The sequence below is a fragment of the Phodopus roborovskii genome, unplaced genomic scaffold, assembly GCF_943737965.1.
Source record: "Phodopus roborovskii unplaced genomic scaffold, PHOROB, whole genome shotgun sequence".
NCBI classification, from domain to species: domain Eukaryota; kingdom Metazoa; phylum Chordata; class Mammalia; order Rodentia; family Cricetidae; genus Phodopus; species Phodopus roborovskii.
In genome coordinates, this window is record NW_026126571.1 from 30,964,139 (window position 1) to 30,989,695 (window position 25,557).

At 51.3% G+C, this 25,557-nt stretch overlaps 1 protein-coding gene across 5 annotated transcripts in view; it reads right to left on the minus strand.

The window, feature by feature from the left end:
* The window catches only part of Agap3 (ArfGAP with GTPase domain, ankyrin repeat and PH domain 3), a 51,093-nt gene that overhangs the window by 18,506 nt on the left and 7,030 nt on the right, over positions 1-25,557 (minus strand). For 2 of the 5 annotated variants that reach the window (XM_051203219.1, XM_051203220.1), the window contains exons 2-9: positions 7,963-8,021; positions 7,651-7,738; positions 7,328-7,413; positions 7,106-7,247; positions 6,444-6,578; positions 6,176-6,303; positions 4,333-4,491; positions 725-817 (exon numbers count right to left, since the gene is read on the minus strand). In XM_051203219.1, the coding sequence (XP_051059176.1) occupies positions 725-817; positions 4,333-4,491; positions 6,176-6,303; positions 6,444-6,578; positions 7,106-7,247; positions 7,328-7,413; positions 7,651-7,738; positions 7,963-8,021 (890 nt within the window). Of the gene's footprint in view, positions 1-724; positions 818-4,332; positions 4,492-6,175; positions 6,304-6,443; positions 6,579-7,105; positions 7,248-7,327; positions 7,414-7,650; positions 7,739-7,962; positions 8,022-9,242; positions 10,303-25,557 lie in introns of those variants that run through there. The other 3 variants (XM_051203216.1, XM_051203217.1, XM_051203218.1) reach the window with 3 other exon arrangements.

The window sequence follows — 25,557 nt, forward strand, 5'->3', positions numbered from 1 at the left end:
TGATAAACACATCTCACCCTCATCAAAGAAATTTCCATTTGCAGAGAGAACAACCCTAAGAGGGACATTTATAACACAACCCCACACTTAAGGCTTAGGAACACGACATAAGAAAGAACAGAAAGATTCTAAGATAGTTTCTTCTGGACATGACAGGGATCTTGCTGAGGAAGGAGAACCAGCTTTCTTCAGGGATAAACCCAGATATGCTGCCTACACCTAAGCAGTGAGCCTTAACCCATATACATATAGGTAACAGTAATTGGAACCAGCAGATGAGAAACATCATCATCAACAACAACAACAAGAGAGGCTCACAGTGGGAAGACTGCACCAGTAAATCCCAGTCCTGCCTCTTACTCAAACTCCTTTGTCTGGCTTGTGTTTTTAAGACAGGGTCATGCTTATACAACCCAACTGGCCTCCTTCCTTTGCCTCCCAAACCCTGGGGTTACAGACGTGTGCCACTATGCCCAGCCCCTTATGTTACCGCCCTCAATTCCCTTAGCCCAGAGTCCAGGAGACCCTCCTCTCCACCCAAGGGCAGCAAGTGGCTCTCTGCTGCTCTCCGGTGGTGATGAGGAAGGAAGGCAGCTGTCTAGGGACCAGGTTGTTGGGCCTCAAGTTTCAGACCAGAATCACCTGTCCCTTGGTTTAAAAAAAAAAAAAAAAAAAAAAAGGAAGGCCAGGGACATCCTGGGCCAAGAGGAGACAGAGCGCTGACCTGCTTAATGGGGATGGCCCGGCCGCTGCCGATGCTGTCTACTTTGCACTCAGCAGCCTTCTTCTCCCGGTCCAGGTCAGCACCTTTTCGAGACTGAAAGAAAAAAGAAGAGAAATATTAGAAGTCTGGGCCTTTTGGGGAGAACAGCCCGCCTGCAGTTCCCCGCCCTCCCATATTCCTCCCTTTCCTGGGCAGCCCTAGCACTGGGTCCGGCCTGGGCGGCGGGTCGGGAAGGAACCGAGACACGAGTATTCCAATGGGTTTATTCTTACACACGGCACCATACAGAGCAGCACAGGTCACTGAGCCGGGCCCGCCCCTCACAAAGAGCAAGGACATGAAATACAGAGGGCGCGATGTACGCAGCCCAGGGGCTGGAGTGTTGTTAAGTGAAGGGAGGGGAGAGGTGGCCCGGTGGGGCTGAGGGCTGGCCAGGAGAACAGGGCACGACAACCAGGGAGAGCAAAGTCCGGAAGTGAACGGGCAGGTGCTCGTTTGCGGCACAGACACATGGCACCGAGCGCATCAGTGTGGCCCGAGGGGCACAGTGGATGGAGAGAGAGAGGAGAGAGGCCAGAAGAGGCCCTGCGCCCTGCCAAGCTCCTGGGGCAGAGTCCACCCAAATGCGGATCCTAGGAAACAGGGGGAGGGGCCAAAAAGAGGGGGCAAGGCAAGCGCGGTGGCGGCGGCTTCCGGAGCAGGAGCAGGAACGGCAGAAGTCCATGCAGGAAGGAGCAGAGGAGGGGAGGGGCAGGAAACTCCCCCCAGGAGCAGCTGGGCCAGCGGGCTTGAGTGCCCCCGCCCCTCTGGGCCTCGTCGCTCTGGCCGGCCGGCGTGGGCCGAGCTCCCTTCTTCTCCATTCAGCGAGCCTGGCGCAGCGTCCAGCCGGGCCTGGTCCCCCGGCAGCCCCCAGCGCGGGCTCCGGCGTTCCTAGCCTTCCCTGGGGGTGGGGTTAGTTACAAAGGTTCCTGTGGGTCTCTGGAGCGGGGAGCTCGGCGGCCGCTTCTCATCTGAGAGCAGTCCCAGGGCCCGGCCCGCCTCCGGCCCGCACAGGGGGAATGTCCAGAGGTGCTGAGTGTCACCACCTGGTCTTCTAATTTGGAAGGAGTTGGAAAGGCCTTTTTGTTGATGAAAAGTTGGAAACAGTGGCACATATCTGCAAATATCGAAAGAATAAAGATTTTGGCAAGTTATACTTAAGCCCCGCAAAAGTCGGTCAGCACTGGTGAGGGCAGAGACCCAGGCGCCTGGGGAGAGGCGGCGGCGGGATGAAGAGGAGGAGGAGGATGTGCGGAGGAGGAGGTTGGAAAAGGAAAGGAGGAGGAGGCCGCCAACTGCTGGGCATTTGTGGCCCAGCAGTCCATGTCAGCAGGAAATGTTCACCACTCTGCTGCCCGGGCACCATCCCTCCTGTTTTCCCAGGGTGCCAGAAGCCAAAGGCACAGGGTCCGGACAAAGGAATGCAACTGCAATGTGTGAGAAAGCCCAGCAGGGGGAGCACGAAGAACTGGGCAAAACTGCTAAAGATTAAATTGCTGCCCAGCAGCTCCATAGACAGATAGCACCTGCCTCCAGACCTCTCGGGGGGCTAAAGCCCAAGGCTAAAGCCCTCTGCCCCTTTGGCCCCAGGAGGAGGAAGGAGGATGTGTCTGTTCTCATTGGGTCTCCAGACTGAATTGCTGGTCAGGATGAGTGTGACGAGGCCTACCCCCAGCCAGGCTGGTAAGCCAAGGGGCTGCCCACAATGGGAAAACCCCAGGAGCCCAGAGTGGCACCTCCCCATGAAGGATGGGAACTGGAACCAGGGCAAGAGTGGCAACAAATGAATACATGGAGTCATGAAGGGGAGACTGGGGACATCACAACCATGCCCAGAGAGGAGTCACCAGTCACAGAACAGGCAGCACACAACAGGGTCCCCCTGGAGCAGGTGTAACTCCTCTAGGAAGGATGAAGGAAGGGTGGCCCCAACAGCAATGGTGGGGTGAATTCCCAAGATACACCCATAGAGTTGAACATGCCTTGAGGCTGCCTCAGGGACAATGGCGCAAGTGAGGTCACCATGGAAATGATGGAAAGAAAAAATAAGGTCGCCACTGTGAAGATGGAGAAAATGGAAGGGCCTGGAGGGAAGGCCGTGCTTGAAGCAGCGAGGGGTGTGGTGGTACAAGACAGCAGAGCTGAGGGAGGCAGGCAGCAGAGCACACATGGAGGGAGCCCAAAGGTGCTGTGGCGAGGAGGCCAAGCAGGGAGGCAGGGTGCCCTAACGTTGATCCAGCCAGTGGGGGGAAGATGGGACGATGTTAAGAATGGGATCAAGGCAGTGGATGATTGAGACACGATGCTGATGAGGAACAGGCTGTGGAGAGTGCCTATGGTGGTCACTGTGACACAGGCGCTTAAGGGCTTTATAGCAGCAGCAGCAGCAGCAGCAGCAGCAGCAGGTGTGAACATGAGCAGGCAGCCACCAAGACTCTGCATATCTCAATGGATGGAACAGAAAGAAAAGAGGAGCTGTGGGTCTGGAGGGTTGGAGCTGTGGAAGCACAGTGTGCCCCAGCAGCAGCAGCAGCAGTAACCGTCAGCAGAGAGGCCAGTGAGCAAGTGCACACCAGGAGCCAGCAGATACAGGGATGCAGGGCAGAGGTATGTCACGCAGGGCAGATGTGAGGATGGAGGACAGAGGCCCAGGGGGCACTGGCTCTGTCTGGGCAGGGGCCAGAAAGTTTAGCCTGGCCAGCTGGACACAGGCTCAGGCTAACAGCCGAGCCCTGGCTCTCAGAAAGAGGTGTGGAGTGATGCAGAGGGACAGGCTGCTTCACCCACCTTTTGTCTGCCCACAGCTCCTCAAACAGTCCAGCCAGAGCCCCAGAGAAGGGCCACAGCCAGGGCAGGGAGGGGCATGGTGTGTAAAAACTGGGATGGGGAGTGGTAAGCTCAGGGACCAAAGAGCTGAGGGGTTGGCCCTGAGCAGGGAGGCTCAGTGGACCCCAGGTAGGGGCATGAGGTTGGTGGGGAAGGGCAAGGAGCTCACAAGGAGACAGGACAAACCTGAGCGGGAGGCACGAGGCAGCGTGGTGAAGCCCAGGAAAAGATGGCTAAGCCTTTGTTAAACCAATCACAGCGGTGGGTGGGAAGCATGAATGTTCCCCTCGGCAGTGGGGTAACGGAAAAAGAGCCGCCGGAAGGCAGACTGGGAGGCCTGGCTGGGACTCTAGCTCGGCCAGCTAACCCTCTGTGTCGCCTTGGGCAAACAGCCTTCCGGCCTCCGGTTCATTAGCTGTTGAATCAAAGGGAGTCAGGGAAGTTAGGCCACAAGTCCAAAGATCCCTTCAAGCTGATACAGAAAACTCTAGGGTTTGGGAGGGAGGGAGGCTACAGGGGGTGAGCATGTGTACAGGGGGAAGGTCTGAGGGAAGCCCCTCTCAGAGGTAGGGCCCAGAAGAAGCTGCTGGTCCAATGAGGATTCTCTAGGAACCCTGTGTGTTTAAGTGTGAGAGCGACTGCATCTTCTTGGCCGGGGCTGCCTGCCCTCCTGCTCAGGAGCTGGGTGCAGCCCTGCCTGTGCAGTGATGGCAGCTGGGCAGGGAGGAGGATGGGGCACATACCGTAAAGATGTTGGAGCGCCTCTTGGACTGCTTGCGGATGGGCGTGGGGGTGGAGGAGGCAGCGATGGTCTCGATGCGCAACTCCCGCTGGCTGATGCTGGGGGTGGAGGGGACTGAGGACGAGTAGTCACTGAAGGCGCTGCTGCCGCCATTCGTGGCCTAAGAATAGAGAGGGCTGCTGAGAGTGACTTGGACAGGGGCCCACAGCACAAGAGGCAACAGAAGGGCCACTGGCTCCTAAAGGTGGTACCGAGAGGAGCTGGCATGTCCTGGGGGTCAACAGAATCCAACTGCCACCATGAGGGACTTTACACCTTTGTTTTGGGGCTCTAGAAGGGACCGGATGGGGAGGCTTTTGTGACAACCTGAGAACTAAATCAGGGCACAAGCTAACATTCCAGAATCAGGGATATAGCCTGAGAGTCATGGTCTGTGACAAGAAAGGAGGTTACCATTTATGAATGCTCAAAAATCGGGGCAGAAGGCAGGCGGTTGGGTTCCCTGAGCTGGGGCTGGGGCTGGGCTCAGGGTGTTGGGCAGTCTGAGGTTTGCTTTGACAAAGTGTATGGCATAGAAAGTATCAGTAACAGTCTGAGGTATAGTGCAGAACAGAGCAAAGGCTGCTGCGCACAATAAGCTGCAGATGGAGAATGGAAGAGAAGAAAAAGAAAGCCAAAAAATGTTTACCGGATGGAGACAGAGTACAAGGAAGTGTCTTCCCAGGACCAGAGAGGTGGTGCATGGAAATCAGGCCTCACTAGAGTGCCAGGTCCCATCTCCAACACTAAACTGACCACACTAAACTGACCAAGGGACTGCGATGCATCCCTGCCCTCAGCAGCTTCCCAAGGGCAGGCCCACTGCAGAGGGGCAGGCCCACTGCAGAGACGCAGGGTGTGACTTTGGCCCTGTTGGTGGAGGTAGGTGGACCACTTAAAGATAGAAAGACATTGTCCTATGCCCCTCCTTACCCCCTCCTCTCTCCTCTTTTCATTGAGGAATGGTGTTGAGAATCCTTGTGCCTTCTCACAAGTCCTAAGAAGGGTCCTGGCACTGGAGCCAAGCTGTCACTGGAAAGCATAGTGGTTGATCACTAACCACTGTGGATGACGCTGGGCGTGCAGCAAAGGGCAGTGAAGCAGAGCAGGAAGGGTATGCAGGTATGGAACCAAGCACTGGCCCACATGTCACAGGTCAAACACTAATCCAATAACAAGGCCGATACCGACAAGCGTCCAAATGGTATGATAGGACATGCAATGACAGGAACTGGCTCAGAATTGGCACATTCCAAGTGCAGCTGAAACCCAAGCACCCTCATGAGGAAGTGCTATCTTCTAATTAAAAACACTGCCAGAGGGCACAGAGGGCCAGCCTTGGTGACTACTAGGCTTGGAGCTGTCAGCCACTTCCTCCTCTCTGGGAAGAAGGCACTCACTACACCTGCAACCAAGTGGAAGTGCTTGTCCATTAGAGAAGACAGGGCAGGCCTGCCTTACCAAGGGGGCGGTGAGCACACAGAACTTTCTTTTCTCTCTGTGCCTGCCTGCTAAGTAAGGTTTCGTTAAGCAGTAGCTTAGGAGACCATTTAAATGGCGTTCATTAGAGCATGTGTTTGTGATGTTTTGGCTAAAGTAGTTGAGATGGAAGACAGGGGAGTGAACAGCATAGAAATTGGGACAAGGGGCAGTCACCACAAGGAAAAGGCCTGACCAAGGCCAACCATGCAGGCTACAGAGAACTGGAGCCACAAGCAAGGCTAGGAGATGAGCAAGGGTGAGGATGAGGCAGAGGTGCCGGGAAATGGACAAAAAGGCCAGGGAGTACAGGGAGGTGACCGCACCTGATTGATGTGTACGGCTGGGATGGAGGCAGCAGACACGGCCGAGTGGCTGGGTGAGTTGGGCAGGGACTTGCAGGGCCCAATGGCCAGCTGCTGCTTCTTCCGCAAGGCTACCACTTTCTGGGCCACTGCAGGGAATAGCAAAGTCAATTCTTCTACTCGCTGGAGAGAGGGGTTGAAAGCCCAGCTTGGCAGCTCCCCAAATACAAGTAGCATTAATTGCTAGCCACAGAGCCACCCTATACCCAGCTCAGGGGTCCTGAGTTACCATCCTGGAAGACTCGTTCCACATTGAGTCCATAGGTTGCACATGTTTCATAGTAGGTGCAGCGCTTCAGGTCTGTGGACAGCTTGCGGGCCCTGCTGTCATCAATGACCCGGGGATTGGCGGCACTGATGGCATCTGTTGGAAGATGGGGGAATCACTCAGCTGGCTGAGAAGCAATAGAGTATTACACACTGGTGGGCAGGCAGAGGCCCAAATGGGGTGCACAGAGCATGAGAACTCAGGTGCCTGGACCTTGTTTCATTCTACTAATGCCTTTTTGAGTGAAAACAAACCGGTGACTTAATGAGTCCTTGCTCATTCAATGAAAACAAATGTGGATATAGCCCAGTGTTATGGCATATGCCTACAATTCTAGATTTGGAAAGCTAAGAGATCTGTAAATTTAAGGTCAGCCTGGGCTACAGAGTGAGACCTTGTTTCATAAATAAATAATAACAGTGAAAACTATGGGCACAATAATCGCACAGATTTCCAGAATCATCCAGAGAAAGGCAAATTAAAGACCCTAGGTTTCAGGTCTGATGGTAGTGAAGAGCCTGTCACTGTTTGGCAGGGTGTGGGAGCTGGGGGTCTCATGGCCTGTTTATGGAGACTTTACTGGTCCACCACCATACCCTGCTATATAGGGTACCCTGCCTCACCCTGTGTGCCCACCAGCACCATGGGCACCTCGCTGGCATTTCGGAAGCTGCAGAGGCGCAGGAAGTAGTTGTACACTGTCTGGAAGCTGATTTCATCCTCCAGGCTGAACACAAACACCACTGCATCCACCCAGGCAGCAAACTGGGGAGATAAACAGAGTCAGCACCCCACTGGCCCTGGAGAACTTGGGCACTAGACAGGCATGTCAATAGGAGCATCACCTGGAGCTCAGGGGGGCCTCCTTCATCTCTGATCAGCAGCAGGTAACTCTGGCCATCCACCACAATCTCCTTTTTAAATCGGCCCCCTAGGACAGAACAGAAGTCCGGACTAAATGTAGGGAGGGAAAGGGAACGGGAACGTGTGTGTGTGTGTGTGTGTGTGTGTGTGTGTGTCTGTCTGTCTGTCTGTCTGTCTGTCTGTGCACAGGCACATAAAAGCCCTGGGTTCCTGGGGAGAAGAGGATGGGCCAAGAGAGCAGTGAGCTCCACATAGATACAAGGTGGAGGAAGAGGCAATCTATGGCCTAGCTTGTGACGCTCACCTTCAGGGGACTCTTCCTGGACGTAGGTCCCTGTCAGGTATCGGTGCACCAAGGCTGATTTCCCACTAGACAGGTTCCCCACTATGCCCTGCAGAAGAGGAGTGGGTAAATCAGTGGCCAGAAAGCACAAGGGGAAGGTGAGACTGGGTCTTAAGAGGAAGAAACATGCAGGTTGGAAAGGCCCAGAAAACACCAGGGGATGGAGGGAGCAAGGCAACAGAACAAAGAGTGGAAGCCAGGGGAACCAGTGTCCAGACCCGCAACCTAAATAAAGTCTGGCCCACCCAGCCACAGGCCTCTGGGCCCACTCACCACTTTAAGCTCTGGCACAGAGCGGCTCAAGGTCCACTCCTGGCTGTTCACAAATGAGTCTGCAAAGACAGAGCCATTCTATCAGGGCCACAGTAGTACACACACTCCTGCCCTCTCCATCTCCACTGCCACCTGCAATACCCCTCTCTGTCAGGCCAGAAGAGACTACGGCCTTCCATGGGACTTTACCCTTACCCCTAACTCCCTAGGGAACAGAGCAAAGACAGTCTTCAGGACAGGACTGTGAGCTGAGGCTCATCCTTCCTATTCTGGGTCTGTCGTCCCTCCTCATCCTCCTCTTCGTGGTCCATCAGGGGCATAGACTGCACATGAGCTCACCTGGCTTGGTGCCCCAACGCCTCTCACCCAGGTGAGTCTACTCTAGCAGGTCTCAGACCAGACCCAAAATGGGCAGGGCCCTGGCAAGAAGGACCAGTCTCCTTCCTGCGAGTAGCAACAGCTCACCCTTGGCAGGGTGGGGCCACCTACCACATTCCTGAGCCTGGGCGAAGAGGGAGGAGCCTCACCTGGCCCTGTACTGTAAAGACAGGTCCAATGAGGCACATCTACCAGGCCCTACCAGGGTTTCTCCCCAGTGCTCCTGCAGGAGACCAGCTCCTTCTCATTAAACCACACCCAGCACCACCTGCCCCCTAGACTCAGACAAGGTCCTTGGGAAGGAAAGCCTCTTGCTATTCAGTGCCCCTGACTTGACAACCAGTGCTCATCTATTCCCCAGCAAGTCTTGGATGGCCTGGGCTCGACTTTGTCTGCGCAGTGCTTGCTGTCCTGCCCAGCTCCCACTCACTGGCCCGGCCCACAGATGTTTCACAGCATTATCTCATTCAGGTCCACAATCAGTCCCTGACCTCGGCTGCAGAAGCAGCTAGAGTGAGAGGTCCCAGCTCCCAGTTAGGAAACTCCCCAGTCCAGCCTCGAGCACCTTTCCTGAGCAGCCACACTGTACTGTATCCACAGTATAGAAAGTGGGTGACACCATAACCCAAATCCTTCAGGTATCCTAGAACACTACCCCAAGATGCTACAGACAGTGTCACTGCCTGGAATTCTCTGCCTCTGCTATCTCTCCTGGACACTTCCAACAAAGCTAACTAAACATACCATCTGGGCAGCGAGAGAACTTGGGTCAAATCCAGCTATCCCAGGCAATGTGCATCCAACAGTCTATACCAGGTAGGTTCAGACCGTTTCTCACACAAACTGTTTTCAGTCAGACTCCAACCAGAGAGGCCAGCACGGCTCACAGCGTTCCCTCTTACCCCTCGATGCGCCCAGGAGTCCCGGGGCTGGGGCTGCCCGGCGGCTCCACAGTGGCGCCACGGGTGCGGGCTCCCTCCTGCGGAAGCGGCTGGTGAGCAGCTTCCAGAGACTGGCGGCGGCGCGGGGGCGGCCAGACTCCGTTTGTGCGCAAGGAGCGTCGGCGCCCAGCAAGTCTCGGCGGCTGGGGAAGGTACCCAGGGAGCTGGCGTCGCCGTCGCTGCGGGTGCGAGCGCGGGGCGGCCGGGCAAGCAGCCCTGACTCGGAACGCCGAATCTCCTGGCCGCGGCGCAGACGGAAGCTGAAGCTCTTCCTGAGCGCAGAGAGGCCGCGCCGGGGACTCTCTGCACCGCGCCCACCGCCACCGCGGAACACCTGCCAGCGCTGGCTACTCCACAGCGACGCGCCCCGCAGGAAGCCCGAGCTTCCCGTGCGGCCAAGCCCCGCGCCCGGCGCCTCCGGCGCCGCCAGCTCTAGACGGTTCACCTCCAGGAACGTCATGCTGGTGGGCCGTGGCCTGGACGCCCGCTCCCCGGGACCGCGGCTGCGCCGGGCGGGCGCGGGGCTGGGCTCAGGGCTGGGCGCCGGCGAGCCAGACCGTTCCGAGGCTGCAGGGCCCCGACGGCCGTGGCGAGGGCGCAGGAGGCCGAGCAGCAGGCCACGCGCACCGGAGGGCGCTGACCCCGGAGTCCCGGAGCACACACTTCGCGGCCGTGCAGGCTGTTCACGCGCGGCGCACAAGGCGGCCTGCAGGGCGGCGGCCGTCCGATCGGCCCGGGCGCTGTGCAGGTCCAGCGAGTCGCAGACGCTGAGGGCGCGGCGGCAGACGGCCGGCCGCTCCCCGCTGCAGCTCTCCCCGGGCGGCCAGCCCCGCTCCATGCTCAGGGCCCACAGGCAAAGGCCAGGCCCATGGCAAGGGATGCGGGGCTGGGCCCGGGCCGGGGCCGCGGCCGGGGCGCACGGACCTCCGGCCTCTGGGCACCTGGTGCGGGCCAACCGAGTCTCTCAACTCCTCCACCTCAAGCCTGCAAGCCCAGACCTGGAAGGGCCTGGAGCCAGGCTAACCTGGAGAGGCGGCAAGTCTGGCCTGGAACACCCAGGAACGGCGGCGCAGGGCAGCCCCTGGGAGCTCTCAGAAAACAGGAAATTCCAGCCAGGGCTCCTCCTAAGACTGGGCAGGTAGGTGAGGAGCTGTCATTAAGAGCAGGCCAAATAAATAACAGTCCCCAAGCACACCCCACACAACGCACCGTTTTGCACAAAAGTGAGCCATTTTCTCTTTCTCCAAAGAGAAAAGAGCAAGACCAAGGACCCCAGGACCACCCAGATTCCTTAGAAGTCCAAATGGCCCCTCTGGGCTTCAAGCTTCTCTGTACTGGAGAACTTAGCAGAGTGACCACATCTCACTCAGTGTGTGGCTCTGACATTCATAAGGCTGAGTGAGAGGTGCTTGGTGCTACAGTAGCTGCTGTTGATGACTGAGGAAGTCTTTTTCTTTGGAGAGAATAAAACTCAAGAAAATACAATTTTGCTTGCACTAGACCAAAGGTCAGCAGGAAAAGCTAAAGGTAAAAAGCTGAGTGGCCCTGTTGCCTGGCAAGGTCCAGGTGATAGCAGTGAGAATTTGTGGTACTCACCTGCCTGAGCTGACACTGTGAACTAAAACGCCCCTAATGCCAATGTCGTTTTAGCATCAGGAGTGTGGGCTGCACACAATACCCAGAAAATACAGGTTCACCCCAGGATGGGGCCAAACTGCACACTATGACAGACACTGCACTATCATCACCTTTCTGTGTCTCCTGGCCCAGACAGGAGCTCCCATCATCCAGACGACAACCACTGGCACCAGCAACAGATCGGGAGAAACCAGTTTCAGTTAGTGCTTGATTGAGTGTCCCTGGAAACTGATCATCCTCCCGGTTGCCTCCACCCAGCCCAGCCCAACTCCAAGTCCCATCCAGTCTCAGAATCCCATGGTCCCAGTAAGAGCTAGCAGATGAAAGAAAGCAGCACATTCCTGAGGGGGCTGGGGTTAGGGAAATGCTTAGGGAGGCAGGGCCACTCCAATCCAGGTACTCCTAAAAAGGAGAGCTGGAAACTTTCAAGTCCTGGGCTGGATCTCTGGGGCATTCTGCTTTCTTGTAGGACTGGTTATTAAGAGTGGAGACGAGGGTGCTTCCCTGTTCCTAGCAATAGAGGTGGTTCCACAGGAGCCTTTCCCAGGACCTCAGGCAGGCCCAGGGACACAGATCCAACCCGAGCACTCTCGACTCACATTTCCTAATGTTAAGTCAGCCAACCTTCCTGAGATACAGATCAGAAGAATACGGTCTTTTTACTTTTTCTGTGCGGATTGGTTTTGTCAGCTTGACACCAACCTAGACATATCTGGGAAGAGGAACTCCTTTTTTCTTTAAAGTTTTTTTTTTTTTTTTTTTTTTTTTTTGAGACAGAGTTTTCTCTTTGTAGCCTTGGTTGTCCTGGAACTCACTTTGGCTGGCCTCGAACTAAGAGATCTTCCTGCTTCTGCCTCCCAAGTAATGAGATTAAAGGTATGAACCACTAGACCCAGTGGAAGAGGGAATCTTGACTGAGAAAATGCCTTGGTAAAATTGCCAAGTCTGGGGGAGGAATTTTCTTGATTAATGATTATGACCTGGAAGGGTTCCATCTGCTGTGGGTGGGGCCACCCTGGGCAGGTGGTCCTGGGTGTTATAATAAAGAGGGCTGAACAAGCCATGAGGAGCAGGCCAATAAGCAGCGTTCCTTCATGTGCTCTGCTTTAGTTCCTGCCCTGACTTCTTCAGTGGTGAACTGTGATGTGAAGTGTGGGCAAAGGAAGCCTTCTCCTTCCTGAGTTGTTTATGGTCACGGTGTTTATCACAGCAACAGAAACCCTAACTAAAGAGTCCCTGGCCATCATCTATCTGTCCCACTCACAGGAACTACTCTTTAACAAAAGACTAGGACTGCTCATTACAGCACACCCCCTCCCTTGAAAAAGCAGGCACAGGACAGTAACTGAGGAGCCAGTGTTTGCAGACTGCAGGGGTTAGAGGACAAGGTACCTAGTGGGTGGGTTGCTTAGCAGTGGGAGAGCAGCTGGGAGAGGCAGGTCCCAGCCACATCTGTACACTCACACGTGTAATAACCACAGCTCTGTTCCACTTATCAATTACCTACAAAGAGCAATACTTCTGGCTCTGAAAAGCTCTGTGCTGGAACTGTCCAAACAGGACCAAAATCCCACAAAACCAGCCCTCCCTCAGGGCAGCTGTTTCTTGGAGCTCTCTTAAGGGACAGGATGCATCTGTACCACAGCGGCTCCTCTGGAAGTTTTTGAAGGATTAGTGATGACTCTCACACACTCTGACTGCATATTCTAGGTCAGGATGAACAATTTCTTCTTGGCCAGAGTGTGCAAAAGACAAGCACTGAGCAACCCCCTGGCCCTGTTCAGCGTGGGCCTCAAGCCCCCTGCATAGAGGTGTCTGGGCACAGAGAAGTCTCTAGGACTCCCTAGGCAGGGATGAGATGTGAGACATACCTGGGAAGAGAATACTGGCTCCTCAGCAGAGAGGGAGGGCAGCTATGCCATCAAGTCTCCTAGTACCTGCTACTGACACACCGGTAGGCACAGTAACTGCCACAGCCTATACAATCCACAAGAAGCTAGTGGCTGTTATTCTATAAGACAGAAGAAGGGTCAGCTTCTGCTTGGAAACCAAAATTTGCACCTGGCTTCCCAAGAAATGGATTAGGTGTCTTTATTAGGTGTGGCCTGTGTGTCCCAGAGCCTTCAAGACTGTTTCTGGCCACAAGGTGGCAGCAGAGCATCTTCCAGCAGCAGGCAGTGATAGTAAGGCTGGCCACCCTCAGTTCTAAATTGTAGGTGGCAAATAATGCACCACTACCACCCCCATGGGGACAACTAATGTGTCTGGCAGGCTCTTCCCTCAACACAGCTTGAGGTGTCAGGGAATTAAGAGTCCTTGGGTTGGGGACACTGCCTTCTTACAAACTGCAGCAACTCACCTGCAAACTGCCCCTGCCAGGCAAATGGCAGAGCATGTGCCCCTAGGCGCTCAAGCCAAAGATACAAGGGCACTCAATGCCTATTCCCACCACTTCCATACTGATCCTGGCCATTCTTACCAGCACTCTCTCCAAAAAGGGTTTCCTTTGTCCAACAGCCCAGCTATGCCACCATATCAACTTCCTACTGGTTCCCTTACACCATATGCCACCACACTGACATGTATATCCATGCCCGCTGGGGGTGTTCATGACCCTTTAAAACCATGACCTTGTCACGCCAGCAAGGCCTTGCAGCCTGTGACACCTGCATTCCACCCCGAACCTGCCTGATCTCACCTATAACCTAACCTCCACTTCACTAAACAGTCTCCAAGCCTTGTCCTTCTGGCCACTGGGGTCTCAGCGACCCCTGTCAATGGCATCTAACGCACTCCACTCTGAGATTTCTTCCTCATGTTCTTTTTGTTTCCTGATGGAACTCCATGCGAGTTTTAGCAACGCGTGAATTATGACCGGACTTTTCCTTAAGGAGAAGGAGCTGGGCCTCAGAGAGACAGTTCCTGGCAGGGACAGGCTGCTGAGATAGTAAGTCACAAGTAGCACAATCCACACAAGCCCAAAGCAGAAGAGTACAACCTGGCTCAAACTCACCCTCCAGCACTCCAGTGACGGACTGCTATCATCAACCTGACAGAAGTCATGTCTGTAAGGAAGCTTCTACGTTGGATTAGCTGAGGTGGAAAGACACACACCCGCACTGTTGGGTCCCGCACTGCACAGAGAGAAGGGGTTGAGCACCAGCAGTCATCTCTCCTTGTGCGGTGTGACCTGCTGCCACTCTCTGTCCCTCTACGATGACAGTACACTCAAACTATGAAGCAGGATGGACCTTTCCTTCCTCAAGTTGCCCTCTGGCAGGTACTTGTAACAACAACACTAAAAGGACCTACTAGCAGTGTGACCACCTAGCCTCACTGAAACTTGCTGAACCTAGGGTCTGGTGTATAAAACAGAGGAAATCCCACCTCCCCAGCTCAAGTATACACAGAGCAATGATAAGGTCTTGGTGCCTGGTGGGCAGCAGGTGAGCAGTAAAAGGTGCAGGATCTGTTGTTAAGAGAGGGTCGTGAGAGAAGGGTGATTAAAACCAGCCAGATGCTTAACAGGATAGGTAGGAACGCAGCCCGACGCCTGCGATTTCACATCTGGCAGGGAAGTCAAGCCTAGGTTGGCCCCTTCTACCTTTACTCTACCCTTCCAAGCTGGGGGACCCTGGAGATTTGAGGCCCTACCTCTAGATCTCAGACATAAACTAAGAACTTGTTGCACATGTGGTTACTTATGATGAGGTCAGAGAATGGGCATCTGACCCTGAACCCAGTGTCCTTATAAAAAGGGGACATTTGTCCTAACCAGGCAGGGGAACGCTGATATAAAGAGGGACAGCGGGGCTAGAGATGCAACCCAGCTAACAGAGTGGTTCTTCCTTTAATATACATAAAGCATACTGACCCCACAGAGCATAAGCCAGCCACTTAAAGCACACCTATAATCCCAGGACTCAGAAGGCAGGATCAGAAGTTCTACATCACTCTCAGCTATAGTGAGTTGAGGCCACACGAGGCTACACAGAGACACAAAGAGAAGAGGGTGGCTATCTATAAGGCAAGTAGAAGAAGCCTGTGACAGATGTGTTCCTAGTACCTTCAGAAGCAGGTGGCCCCATGGTGTCTCGGTTTCATCAGACTTTTGCAATCCTGAGAGAAGGCAATAAACTGCTATCTGGCTCATGGTAATTTGTTATAATTCTTTGCCCAAGGGATCTATAAAAGAAAGACCCTAAAGAAAAAAAAATAAAAAAGGAAAGAAACAAAGAAAGAAAGAAAGAAAGAAAGAAAGAAAGAAAGAAAGGAAGAAAGAAAGGAAGGAAGAAAGAAAGGGACAAAACTCTATGCTGGGGTGGCTTTTAGGTTTCCAGTCTCCTTCAGCCTGCCAGGGTGTCAGGTCAGAATCCACAGCTTAGTTTTCTGGAGGTGGTAACTGTGATGTTCAAGGTTACAAGGAAAATGTTCTGCCCAAGGTTACACGGCTTGGGGGGGGGGGGGGCGCGCGTAGGCCAGACCCTGTGATCAAGCCTCAGGTTTCCAAATATATATATTAAATATGTATGTCCCAGGACTTTTAAGTGAGATTTTGTGAATTCTTGGAGCCAGCTGTGGCAACTTCACCTAGGGTAGGCAGAGACATCTGCCTGTGCTTTTAAGGCCCTCTTAACACTGCCTGGCTTTGACTTACACCAGCAGCTCTAGAATAAGAGTGAGTGTGTGAGTGAGTGTGTGTGTGTGTGTGTGTGTGTGTGTGTGTGTGTGTGTGTGTGTGTGTGTGTACACTTGCTGGTTCCTCTTTATCCCAATTCAGACCCTTTTGGACCAGAAGGCAGTAATTTTGCAGCAACACCCCTGATCTATTTCCTTCCTTCCTTCCTTCCTTCCTTCCTTCCTTCCTTCCTTCCCTCCCTCCCTCCCTCCCTCCCTCCCTCCCTCCCTCCCTCCCTCCCTCCCTCCCTCCCTCCCTCCCTCCCTTGTGTGTGGTTTTTCTGTTGTTTTTGGTTTTTTTTTTTGTTTTGGTTTGGTTTTTTTTGAGATAGGGTTTCTCTGGGTAGCCCTGTGTCCTGGAACTCACTCTGTAGACCAGGCTAGCCTCAAACTCACAGATATCTTCCTGCCTCTGCCTCTTGAATTCTAGGATTAAAGGCGTATGCCACCTTGGCCTGGCTTTTCATGTGTTTTTTATTTTTAAAGATGTATTTATTTATTTATTTTGTATGCAGTTCTCTGCCTGTGTGTCTGTCTGCAGGCCAGGAGAGGGCACCAGATCTCATTACTGATGGCTGTGAGCCACCATGTGGTTGCTGGGAATCGAACTTAGGACCTCTGGAAGAGCAGGGATCTTAACCTCTGAGCCATTTCTCCAGCCCTCATTTTTAAAAAATGGTCTCTTCCTTCAAAACTGAACACAAACAGCCAGATGTGGGGTTCATGCTTGCAATCCTAGCACTAGGCTGAGGCAGGGCTGCCCTGAGTATGGCGCCAGGCTACTGGGGTGAAACCGTCTTCTTTTTAAAAGGCAAACAAGCAAGAAAAAAAAAAGAGCTGAAGTTCTATGAATTAAAATTCTGCTTCACAGCCAGGTGGTAGTAATGCACACCTTTAATTCCAACATTTGGGAGGCAGAGGCAGGAGGACCTCTGTTGAATATGAGGCCAGCCTAGTCTACACAGCGAGTTTCAGGACAGTCAGAGCTGTTACACAGAGAAACCCTGTCTCAAAAAACCAAACCAAACCAACAAATAAATAGAATTCTACTTCACTTAGATGAATGGATTTCTGTTACTCTTTTTTCCCTTCCAGCAGTGGGGATTGAGGCTGGAACAGGGATTCTCAACCTGTGGGTCACAACACTTTTGGGGGTCAAAGACCCTCTCATACTGGCTCCTTAAGAGCATCAGATGTTTACATTAAGATTCGTGACAGTAAGCCAGGCAGTGGTGGTCCCAGCACTTGGGAGTCAAGGCAGGTAGATCTCTGTGAGTTCGAGGCCAGCCTGGTCTACAAAGCTACACAGAGAAATTCGAAAAACAAAACAAAACAAACAAACAAACAAAAAGATTCAGGACAGTAGCAAAATTACAGTCATGAAGTAGCAACGAAAGGATTTTATGGTTGGGCATCACCACAGCATGAGGAACTGTATTAAAGGGTTGCAGCATCAGGAAGATTGAGAACCACTGACCTGGAGCCTCATGCATTCTGGCAAGGGCTCTACCACTGAACTACCCTCAGTCTCTGAACAGGTTTAAGTTCCAGGACAGCCAGGGCTACATAACAGAGACCCTGTCTAAAAAAGTGAAGGGTTTGTAAGTGAGGCTAGACCTTGGTTGATAGAACGTTTGTCTAGAATTCAACCCCTAGCACTCCATAAACCTACCATGATGGTATATACTTAAAATCCTGACACTGGGGAGATGTGAGGCAGGAGAATCAGCTCAAGGTCATTCCCAGCTACACAGACATTATGGGACTTTTTCAACATCCACCAGAAGCACGACATGCATCTATCTCTCTCTCCCTCTCCCCCCCCCCCACACCCCAGTAGAACTTTCAGGTTCTGCTCTGCATTTAGGGCATGCAGTAGCTGCTGGCTCCTGGATGTGTGTTTCTGTAACTGCTAGGAGAGCATCTTTTCATGGTGACTGACCACATGAGTCTCTTTTTTCTCGTCTCTCGTCCTATTTTTTTTGCCTACTTTTCTCTTGGGTTTTTCAAATCTATTTCTTAACAACTTGCAGGAGCTCTCTGCAGAAGGGAGCATGTTAGCTACTTATCCAGTACATGCGCACTGCGTGATGAGAGATTTAATTATACTGATAGGCTTGTAATGGATTAGAACATGTGAACACTACCACCAGCCACAAGAGCAGTATTTGTGGGGGAAAGGGAGAGGCAGTCTCTCTACTAACACCCAGCATGACTACAGACACAGGCAAGGACCACCAATGTACACTAATGCCATGGCAGAAGGGCTGTATACAGTTTCTTCCCAGGGTATACAAGTATCCTGTACAGCCTAGCTTACTAACACAGGATAAGAGATGAGCTCTTGGCATGGAAACTGGTTGCTACTATCCTATTGCTTCAAATGTTCTATGATGATGATCAAGTATCCTAGGGCATTTTTAAACTTCTTCATATCTCAGTTTCCCACCTCAAAAGTGGAATCAATAATACCTTGTAAGGATGGTTCAAAACTTACACTGTTAGAATGACAGGTGTGGGGGGCAGTGTCTGGGCCACTACAAGTGCCAGACCAAAGTCCCTCTCTCACTGCTCCTCTACCTGAGATGGTAGAGCCTGTCCTGCAGCTCCAACTCAGAACCCTGCAGCTCCTCATCACCCACAGCAAGAGCTGTCAATCTTGTGACATTTGCAGCACAAACACAAAAAGTGCTAGAGTGAGGGGTGGCACGTTTGCGTGGTTTAAAACACACCACGGCAGCAATTTTCATAATAAAATCACTACTCCAGTAAAATTGTGTCTGGCAGTATTTGTCAAGGCAGCAGGCTAGTACTGCACCCACGAGCATCTGCTCAGCCACCTTTGCCCCACGGCCTCTAGGCAGCACCTATTTCCAGTGCACTCAGGATTCTGCTAAAACAAGAGACTTTGCTTTCTGAAAGCACAATTTTTCTTTGATGCTAGCTTATATGCATGCATGTGTGCACACCTGCCCATCTCCTACTTAGAGCAATGGAAGAGTTCTCACATGCTCACACCCCCTACCTCCACCCTGGGTACCCGGCCTAGCACTTGCATTCTAGCTTGTCACAGAAATAGATTGATTATATTGTTGATCAACTTTGGGGAACCTTGAAAGAAAAGGCTGTGATATTGTTGTTCTCATGTTTAGATGGCACCTCTGCCCTCAGTTTCCTCCATGGTACCCTCCTCCTGTACAGTCCACTGTGGCTTCCCAGGAAGAAAGGGATGGAGGAATAGAGTATCCAGGAAGTGATCCCCTGCCAAGCTTCCTGAGATGCTGTCACCACCCTCCTAAATTTGGCCTATTTGAGGCACCTCCTCTGAAAAAGAATCTAGTCTTCCTCCTAACCAACCCAAAGCTCTATGAAGGTCTATTGCTCAACAAAGCCCATGGAAGGTATCCCTGTTAGCAGGCCCAAGACATTGGGAAAGAGGTCTACAGCTCAGAGAAAGGAAGATGCAGACACACATACTTGAGATGGCCCCATACTGTCCTCAGAGCTGGTCCTGTCTAAGATGGACCACAGCTTCCCAGGCTCATAAAAAACTCATGAATGGACAGGCATGGTGGTGCACACCTTTAATTCCAGCACTTGGGAGGCAGAGGCAGGTGGATCTCTGTGAGTTTGAGGCCAGCCTGATCTACAGAGTGAGTTCCAGGAAGCCAGGGCTGATACACAGAGAAACTCAAAAACAAAGCAGAACTACAACCAACCAACCAACCAACCAACCAAACCCCACCTTGTGACTGGCTGCTCTAGCACATACTGAGAGGGTATGAGTCAGAAAACTCCGCTTCCTCAGCAAAGCACATATGCCACCATAGATGTTCCCTCTGACCCCAGCTCATAGAGAACAGTGATGTATACCCTTGACCTGGTAGCCTGGATACCCATGCTCATGGCCCTGGCTGCAGCTGGCCAAGGGAGCCCCACAGGCAGCCTTCTCTACTACTCTAGAGCATTCTGACCCCTGATCCATGTGCCAGAGGAGCATGGTCAGGAGACAGGCTTTTCTGACCCAACATGGAACCAGAAAGATTCCTTGAATGTCCAAGCACCTGCCACACCAGGCAGTACACCAGGCGGGGAACCTGGGATGGCCTGGACAGCTCTGCCACAGGCACAGGGTTCAGGCTCCATCAGGAAATAGAAGTAAAGCAGACACAAGCACATGACACATGCCAGCTAGATGGCAGCAGTTGCTCCAAGTCACTGGAAATTATCAGAGTAGGGAAGGCTGTGTTAGAGGAGAGGGTTTAAAGATGGACAAGGTGAACCAGGCTGGGTGAGGGGCTGCCAGAAGAAGCAAAGATGTGTAGGATCTACAATGAGCAGGCTATACTAGACAGCATCTCCCCAAAACCACAACAAAGCTGAGAAGAACCGGCTTTTAACTGATGGCTACTTTTACATCGGTATGACAGGCCAGGCAGGAAGTACCTGGCTGGAGGCACGGTGGAGGGGCTGAATCTACAGACTGATAGTGGCTTTGGACAGAGGTTCGGCCTAACCCAATGTACATGACTACTAGAGAGAACATCTCCCATACATAAAAGGGCAGTGACTTGTCTGTCTCTGGTGGGTCCTAAGGGCTCAAGTCCTACACGAAGAAGTGTACATACTAGGAATCTTCTGAGCCGCTAAGTTGACAATGAAGCTGGCTCTAGATTCTGGGCCAGATACGCTGAGGATCCAAATATGTTAAACAGGCTTAGGACAGCATCTACCAGTGACAAAGATGGAGAGAATTAACTCCGTTGTTTTTTTCTTTTGTTTGTTTTTTCATCAAGACAGAGTTTCTCTATGTAGCCCTGGCTGTCCTGGAACTAGCTCTGCAGATCAGGCTGTCCTTGAATTCACAGAGATTCTCCTGCCTCTGCCTCTCAAGAGCTGGGATTAAAGTTGTGTACCACTGCTACCTGGCTGAGAACTCTTAAACAAGATGATCACTTCAGGCCTCTCTAAGCTGGACTGGAAGAGGCTTGCCTGAGTGACACATGGCAGAGGACAACAGGGTCCAACTCATTCATAGGCTCCCTGCTGGCTGCTGGGTTCAGGTATGGGGACAAGAGGAAGGAGCTATGGCAGCTCTATTTACTGCTGTAGCACTCTGGGACACTCAGTACTCTGTTCTTTATCAGAGGCTGGGGTGGGTGAGAGGGGGAAAGGAATAGGAGACAACACAAGGAATACACCTTAGGGAGGAGCTGGAGGAGCTCCTTCAGTACTGCCCATTTCCAAGAGGAGAATGTGTGCACCAGCTTGCTGTGAGAGTCATGATACTTCTTACCATAAGGACTAAGGACAAACCATAAACAGCTCTTACAACAAAAGTCTCTGCCTAAAATGCCAGAATGGGGTGAGGCCTTTATTTCATTCATCCACCCCCAGGAAAACCCTAACAAGTGACCAGGATGTTGACCTATGCGCAAAGCTCCCACAGCTTTCCAGACTGGAACATTTTATAGCATGGGAACAAGAACTATTCCACACAAAACTTATACTTTGAGGTTTTCAGAAGATATACAGGGTTAAACACTATTGCGGCAGGGGAGGCAGGGGGAGGAACTGGCAAGATGGCTCAGTTGAGGTAAAGGTGTTTGTAACCAAGCAGGATGACCTGAACTCAACCCACATGACCCATGTAATGGAAAGAAAGGAGACCCTGAAATTGTTCCCTTACTTCTACATGCCTGTACACTATGGCATGTGTGTATGCACACACAAATAAATGCAAAATAACAACCCTTCGGGGTATACCGTGATGCTCTTAAGTGGATGTATTTGTCATCAGGCATCTTGGTGGGTGCTCAATAAATGAATATTTATCAGCTTGGGAATAGTAGCACCTGTTTGTAATCCCAAGCCCTTGCAAAGTTGAGACAGGGGAACTGTTGGTTGTGTGGTTGAGGCCAGCTAGGGATAGGCAGGGAGACCCTGTGTTGTCTTCCAAACAAAAATTAAGTAAAAACATTTGTTAGGCGCTAGAGAGATAGCTTAGTGGTTATAAGAGCACTTGTCACTCTTGCAGAAGGCCTGGATTTAGTTCCTGATACTCACATAGAGCAGCTCACAACTAACTGTAATTCCAGGGAATTCAATGCCTATTCTGACCTCCATGAATATCTGCACACTAATACATATCCATATATATATATATGTATGTATGTATGGATATATATATATATATATGTATGTATGTATGTATATATATATATTCAAGCCTTCACATACACACACAGAATAAAAAAATCAATCTTCAAAACTGAAAAAGAAAAATAGTTAAATGACTGAATGAAAATGGGTATTTATAGAAAAAGCATGTCTATTATTACAGAGACTGAAGGAATCATCCTAGACTGCAGAGCAGAAGAGTAGCTATGACATTCAAATCTACTCAGTCTGGTTCCAGAATGCAGTTCCATTTATTTGTTCATTATTTATTTCATGTACATGTATGCATACGAGCACATGCAAGTCACAGCACACACATGGAGGTTGGAGGTCAGAGGACAACTCCCAAAAGTTGGTTCTACTTTGTGGATTCCAGGGATTAAACTGGGGTTGTTAGGCTTGGTTGAGCCATCTCACTGACACTGATTATGTATGTGTGTGTGTGTGTGTGTGTGTGTGTGTGTGTGTGTGTGTAGGTAGGTATATGCTCCAGGGTGGGGGTCAGAGGGCTACTTTAAGGAGTTGACCTCCACTGTAGTTCTCAAGAGTGAACTCAGGCCCTTCAGGCCTGTGCTACAAGTGCTTTTATAAACTGAGTCATCCACCAGCCCTAGGACTGGTTCTCAGCTCTGTTCTTTACAAACTTTGACTATTTTCAACATAGAAAGTCAAGAAGGAACTTGAGACAAGAGCCAGGCAGCACAGTTTTGAATCATGGAAAGCAGACAAATCTCCATAAGTCTCCTCAGAATAAGGAGTGTGGGTAGGGTAGTTAGGGTGTCCTAACAGAAAATATCCTCCAAACAAGAGTGAAACTCACTGTTCTACAAATGCTAGGAGGGCCTGCCTGGCAGGAGCGCCTGAGGGGTCTACATTCCCCTCACCCCTCCATCTTGGCTCCTAGTTTCAGGGTTGGCTTTGATCCCACTCTCAAGCTGGGTTGGATGCATGTGCAACTGCAACATCAGATTAAAAAGGAGAGATAGGGCTGGGGGTGGTATCCAACTGGTAAGGAGGGGAGGGAAAGAGAAGCATCCATCAAAGCAGCAGACACCACCATAGTCAGGGACAGGGCCTCAGACACATCAGGTGCCAGCTTAGTCAGCCCTGCTTAGATCACAGTGGGCCATGGTGCTGACAAGAAAACTCGGGGTGGGGTGGGAGAGGGGATGACTCCCCAAAACCAGAAACAAACAAGAAAAAAATCAATACTAAGAAAGAGTAAACTTATTTAAAGTATGAACAGATACAGGAATAACAAACTAAAGGGACCTGCACAAAGGAGCAGAATTAAATCAAATGAGAATGAACAGCCAGGGCGTGTGTGTGTGTGTGTGTGTGTGTGTGTGTGTGTGTGTGTATGCGTGCATGCGTGTATGAGTGTATGTGTGTGCGATTGTATGAGTGTGTGTGTGTGCCTGTATGCACATGTATGAGTGTATATGTGTGTATGCGTGTGTATGAGTGTATGTGTGTGTGTGTGTGTATGCGCGTGAGTGTATGAGTGTATGTGTGTGTTGCCAGGAATGGAAGCCAGAACTCTGTTTGATAAGCAAAAAACCTTTTGTGATTTTCACTAACAAAATCAATCAAATAGCAAAAGAAGCTATAATCAAAGAAATACAGGTGGAAACAGGAAAAGCCATTTAAATTGTTCCCTCTTTTCCTCATCTGCCAGGGAAGCAGGCAGGGAAAAGGCTATCTCCACCCCTGGGAGTCAGAGCAGTGGCAGAAGTCCTAAAAATGTGCAGACTCTGTATCTTACTATCTTCATCTGGGAAATCATCCAAAGGAAATGATCAGACAAATGTACAAGTAGGTAATAAACAGTGCGCCCTTACATCAGCATCAGGAGGGTTCTGCAGCCTTCTGGAATGATGACTGCCATCAGTACAGGCTGACGTGTACCAGGCACCAGCCTAGCTCATGCGTGATACTGTCATCCTAAGCACACCAAGACTAAGACATGTCAAATGTGTAAACTGAGGCACAGAAACTCCCCTTCCTCCCACAGGCTTTATTCCATTGTAGGCTCTAAGGTAAGATACCTTAGAAGCCTCAAGAGAGAAGGCTCTGTACTAAGATTGGATTCCTCCTCAGTCCCTAGTTGGCAGCTGGGACCCCGGGCACAAGAGCCAAGCCTGAGATGGTTCCAAATACTGTAACTGTACAGTTGTTAGGTGGATACAACTGAAATATGACTCTGGAAAGATAGGCACAGAGCCATGGAGTAGATTCCCTAAACTGTCCTCGCCAGGCAAAGGCAGAACAGGGACAAGGACCCAGTATCCTTACTCCCTGCCCAGGGGGTTGCCATTTAACAAATGAGTCTTGCTATGAGGAGTGAACCTCTGGCTCCTCTTCTCCCACAAAACAAGACAAATGCCAAGTATAGGGGTAGGGTGAGAGTCGCTGGTGAGGTGGCTCAGCGGTTAAGATCACTTGTTGCTCTTGCAGAGGATTGGGGTTCAGTTCCCAGAACCCACATGACAACTCACAATTGTCCATAACTCCAATTCCACTGGTACCAGGCATGCACACATTGTGCACATTTGTACTTGCAGGCAAAACACTCATGCATATAAAATAAATCTTTTTGTTTGCTTGTTTTTGTTTTTCAAGACTAGGTTTCTCTATGTAACATCCCCTGGCTGTCCTGGAACTGGCTTTGTAGACCAGGCTGGCCTCAACTCAGAGATCTGTCTGCTTCTGCCTCTCAAGTGGTGGGATTACAGGTGTGGGTGTGCACCACCACTGCCTGGCTAATAAATCTTTTTTTTTTTTTTTTTTAAGTGTAAAAGGCAAGAGAAGCAGTAGTCCAAGATCCTCTCAGCTAGGACCACAATGAGTCTCAAACAAAGAAACAAAGCATAGGGACTTGAACTAAGTCCCTAGCGCCCACATAGAAAAAAGCTGGGCATAGCCGGCTGGTTCAAGGAGAGGTTCCAAAGCTACACAGAGAAACCCTGTCTCAGAGAGACAGAGAGAGACAGAGACAGAGAGAGAGAGAGAAGCAAAGCAGGGCATGGTGACATGTGCACATGCCTGTCGTCACAGCACTGGGGACAGAGACATAGAGGAGAATCCCTGGGACTTGCCAGCTAACCAGTTTAGCTGAATCAGTGAGGCCAGGGTCAGGGCAAGAAAGACCTTGTCTCAAAAATCAGTGGGAAGAACTGGGAAAACACTCAGCACAGACCCCTCCCTCCACCAGCACACACATGCTCCTGCACACAGACCCCTCCCTCCACCAGCACACACATGCTCGGGTACACAGACCCCTCCCTCCACCAGTGCACACATGCTCGTGTACACAGACCCCGAATCCCAAAATTCTACCTTTACTATAAAACCAGCAATATAAAAATCCACCAAAGAGCCACAGAGGGAAAAGAGCTTAAAAGGAGCAAGGCAGATGCCCCTGATAGCAGCTTCCAGGTAAACTGCCTGCGCTAATATCAGTTGGTTATAACAAACACATACTTATTTTTAGCTCATAAACATGTATTTACTAAATGAGATTTTTAGTTCTGGGCAGTGGTAGCATAAGACTTTAATCCCAGCCTGGTGTACAGAGTGAGTTCCTGAACAACCAGGAATACATAGAGAAAGCCTGGAGAGGGAGAAAGAGAGGAGGAGATGGAGAGAAGAGAGGGTGAAAAGGGAAAAGGAGAGGGGGAGAGGGGAGGAGGGAAGGAAGGAAGGAAGGAAGGAGGGAAGGAAGGAAATTACACCAGGGAAGAAGAATCCTGAGTCATTGTAAACTATATTCTTTTTTTTT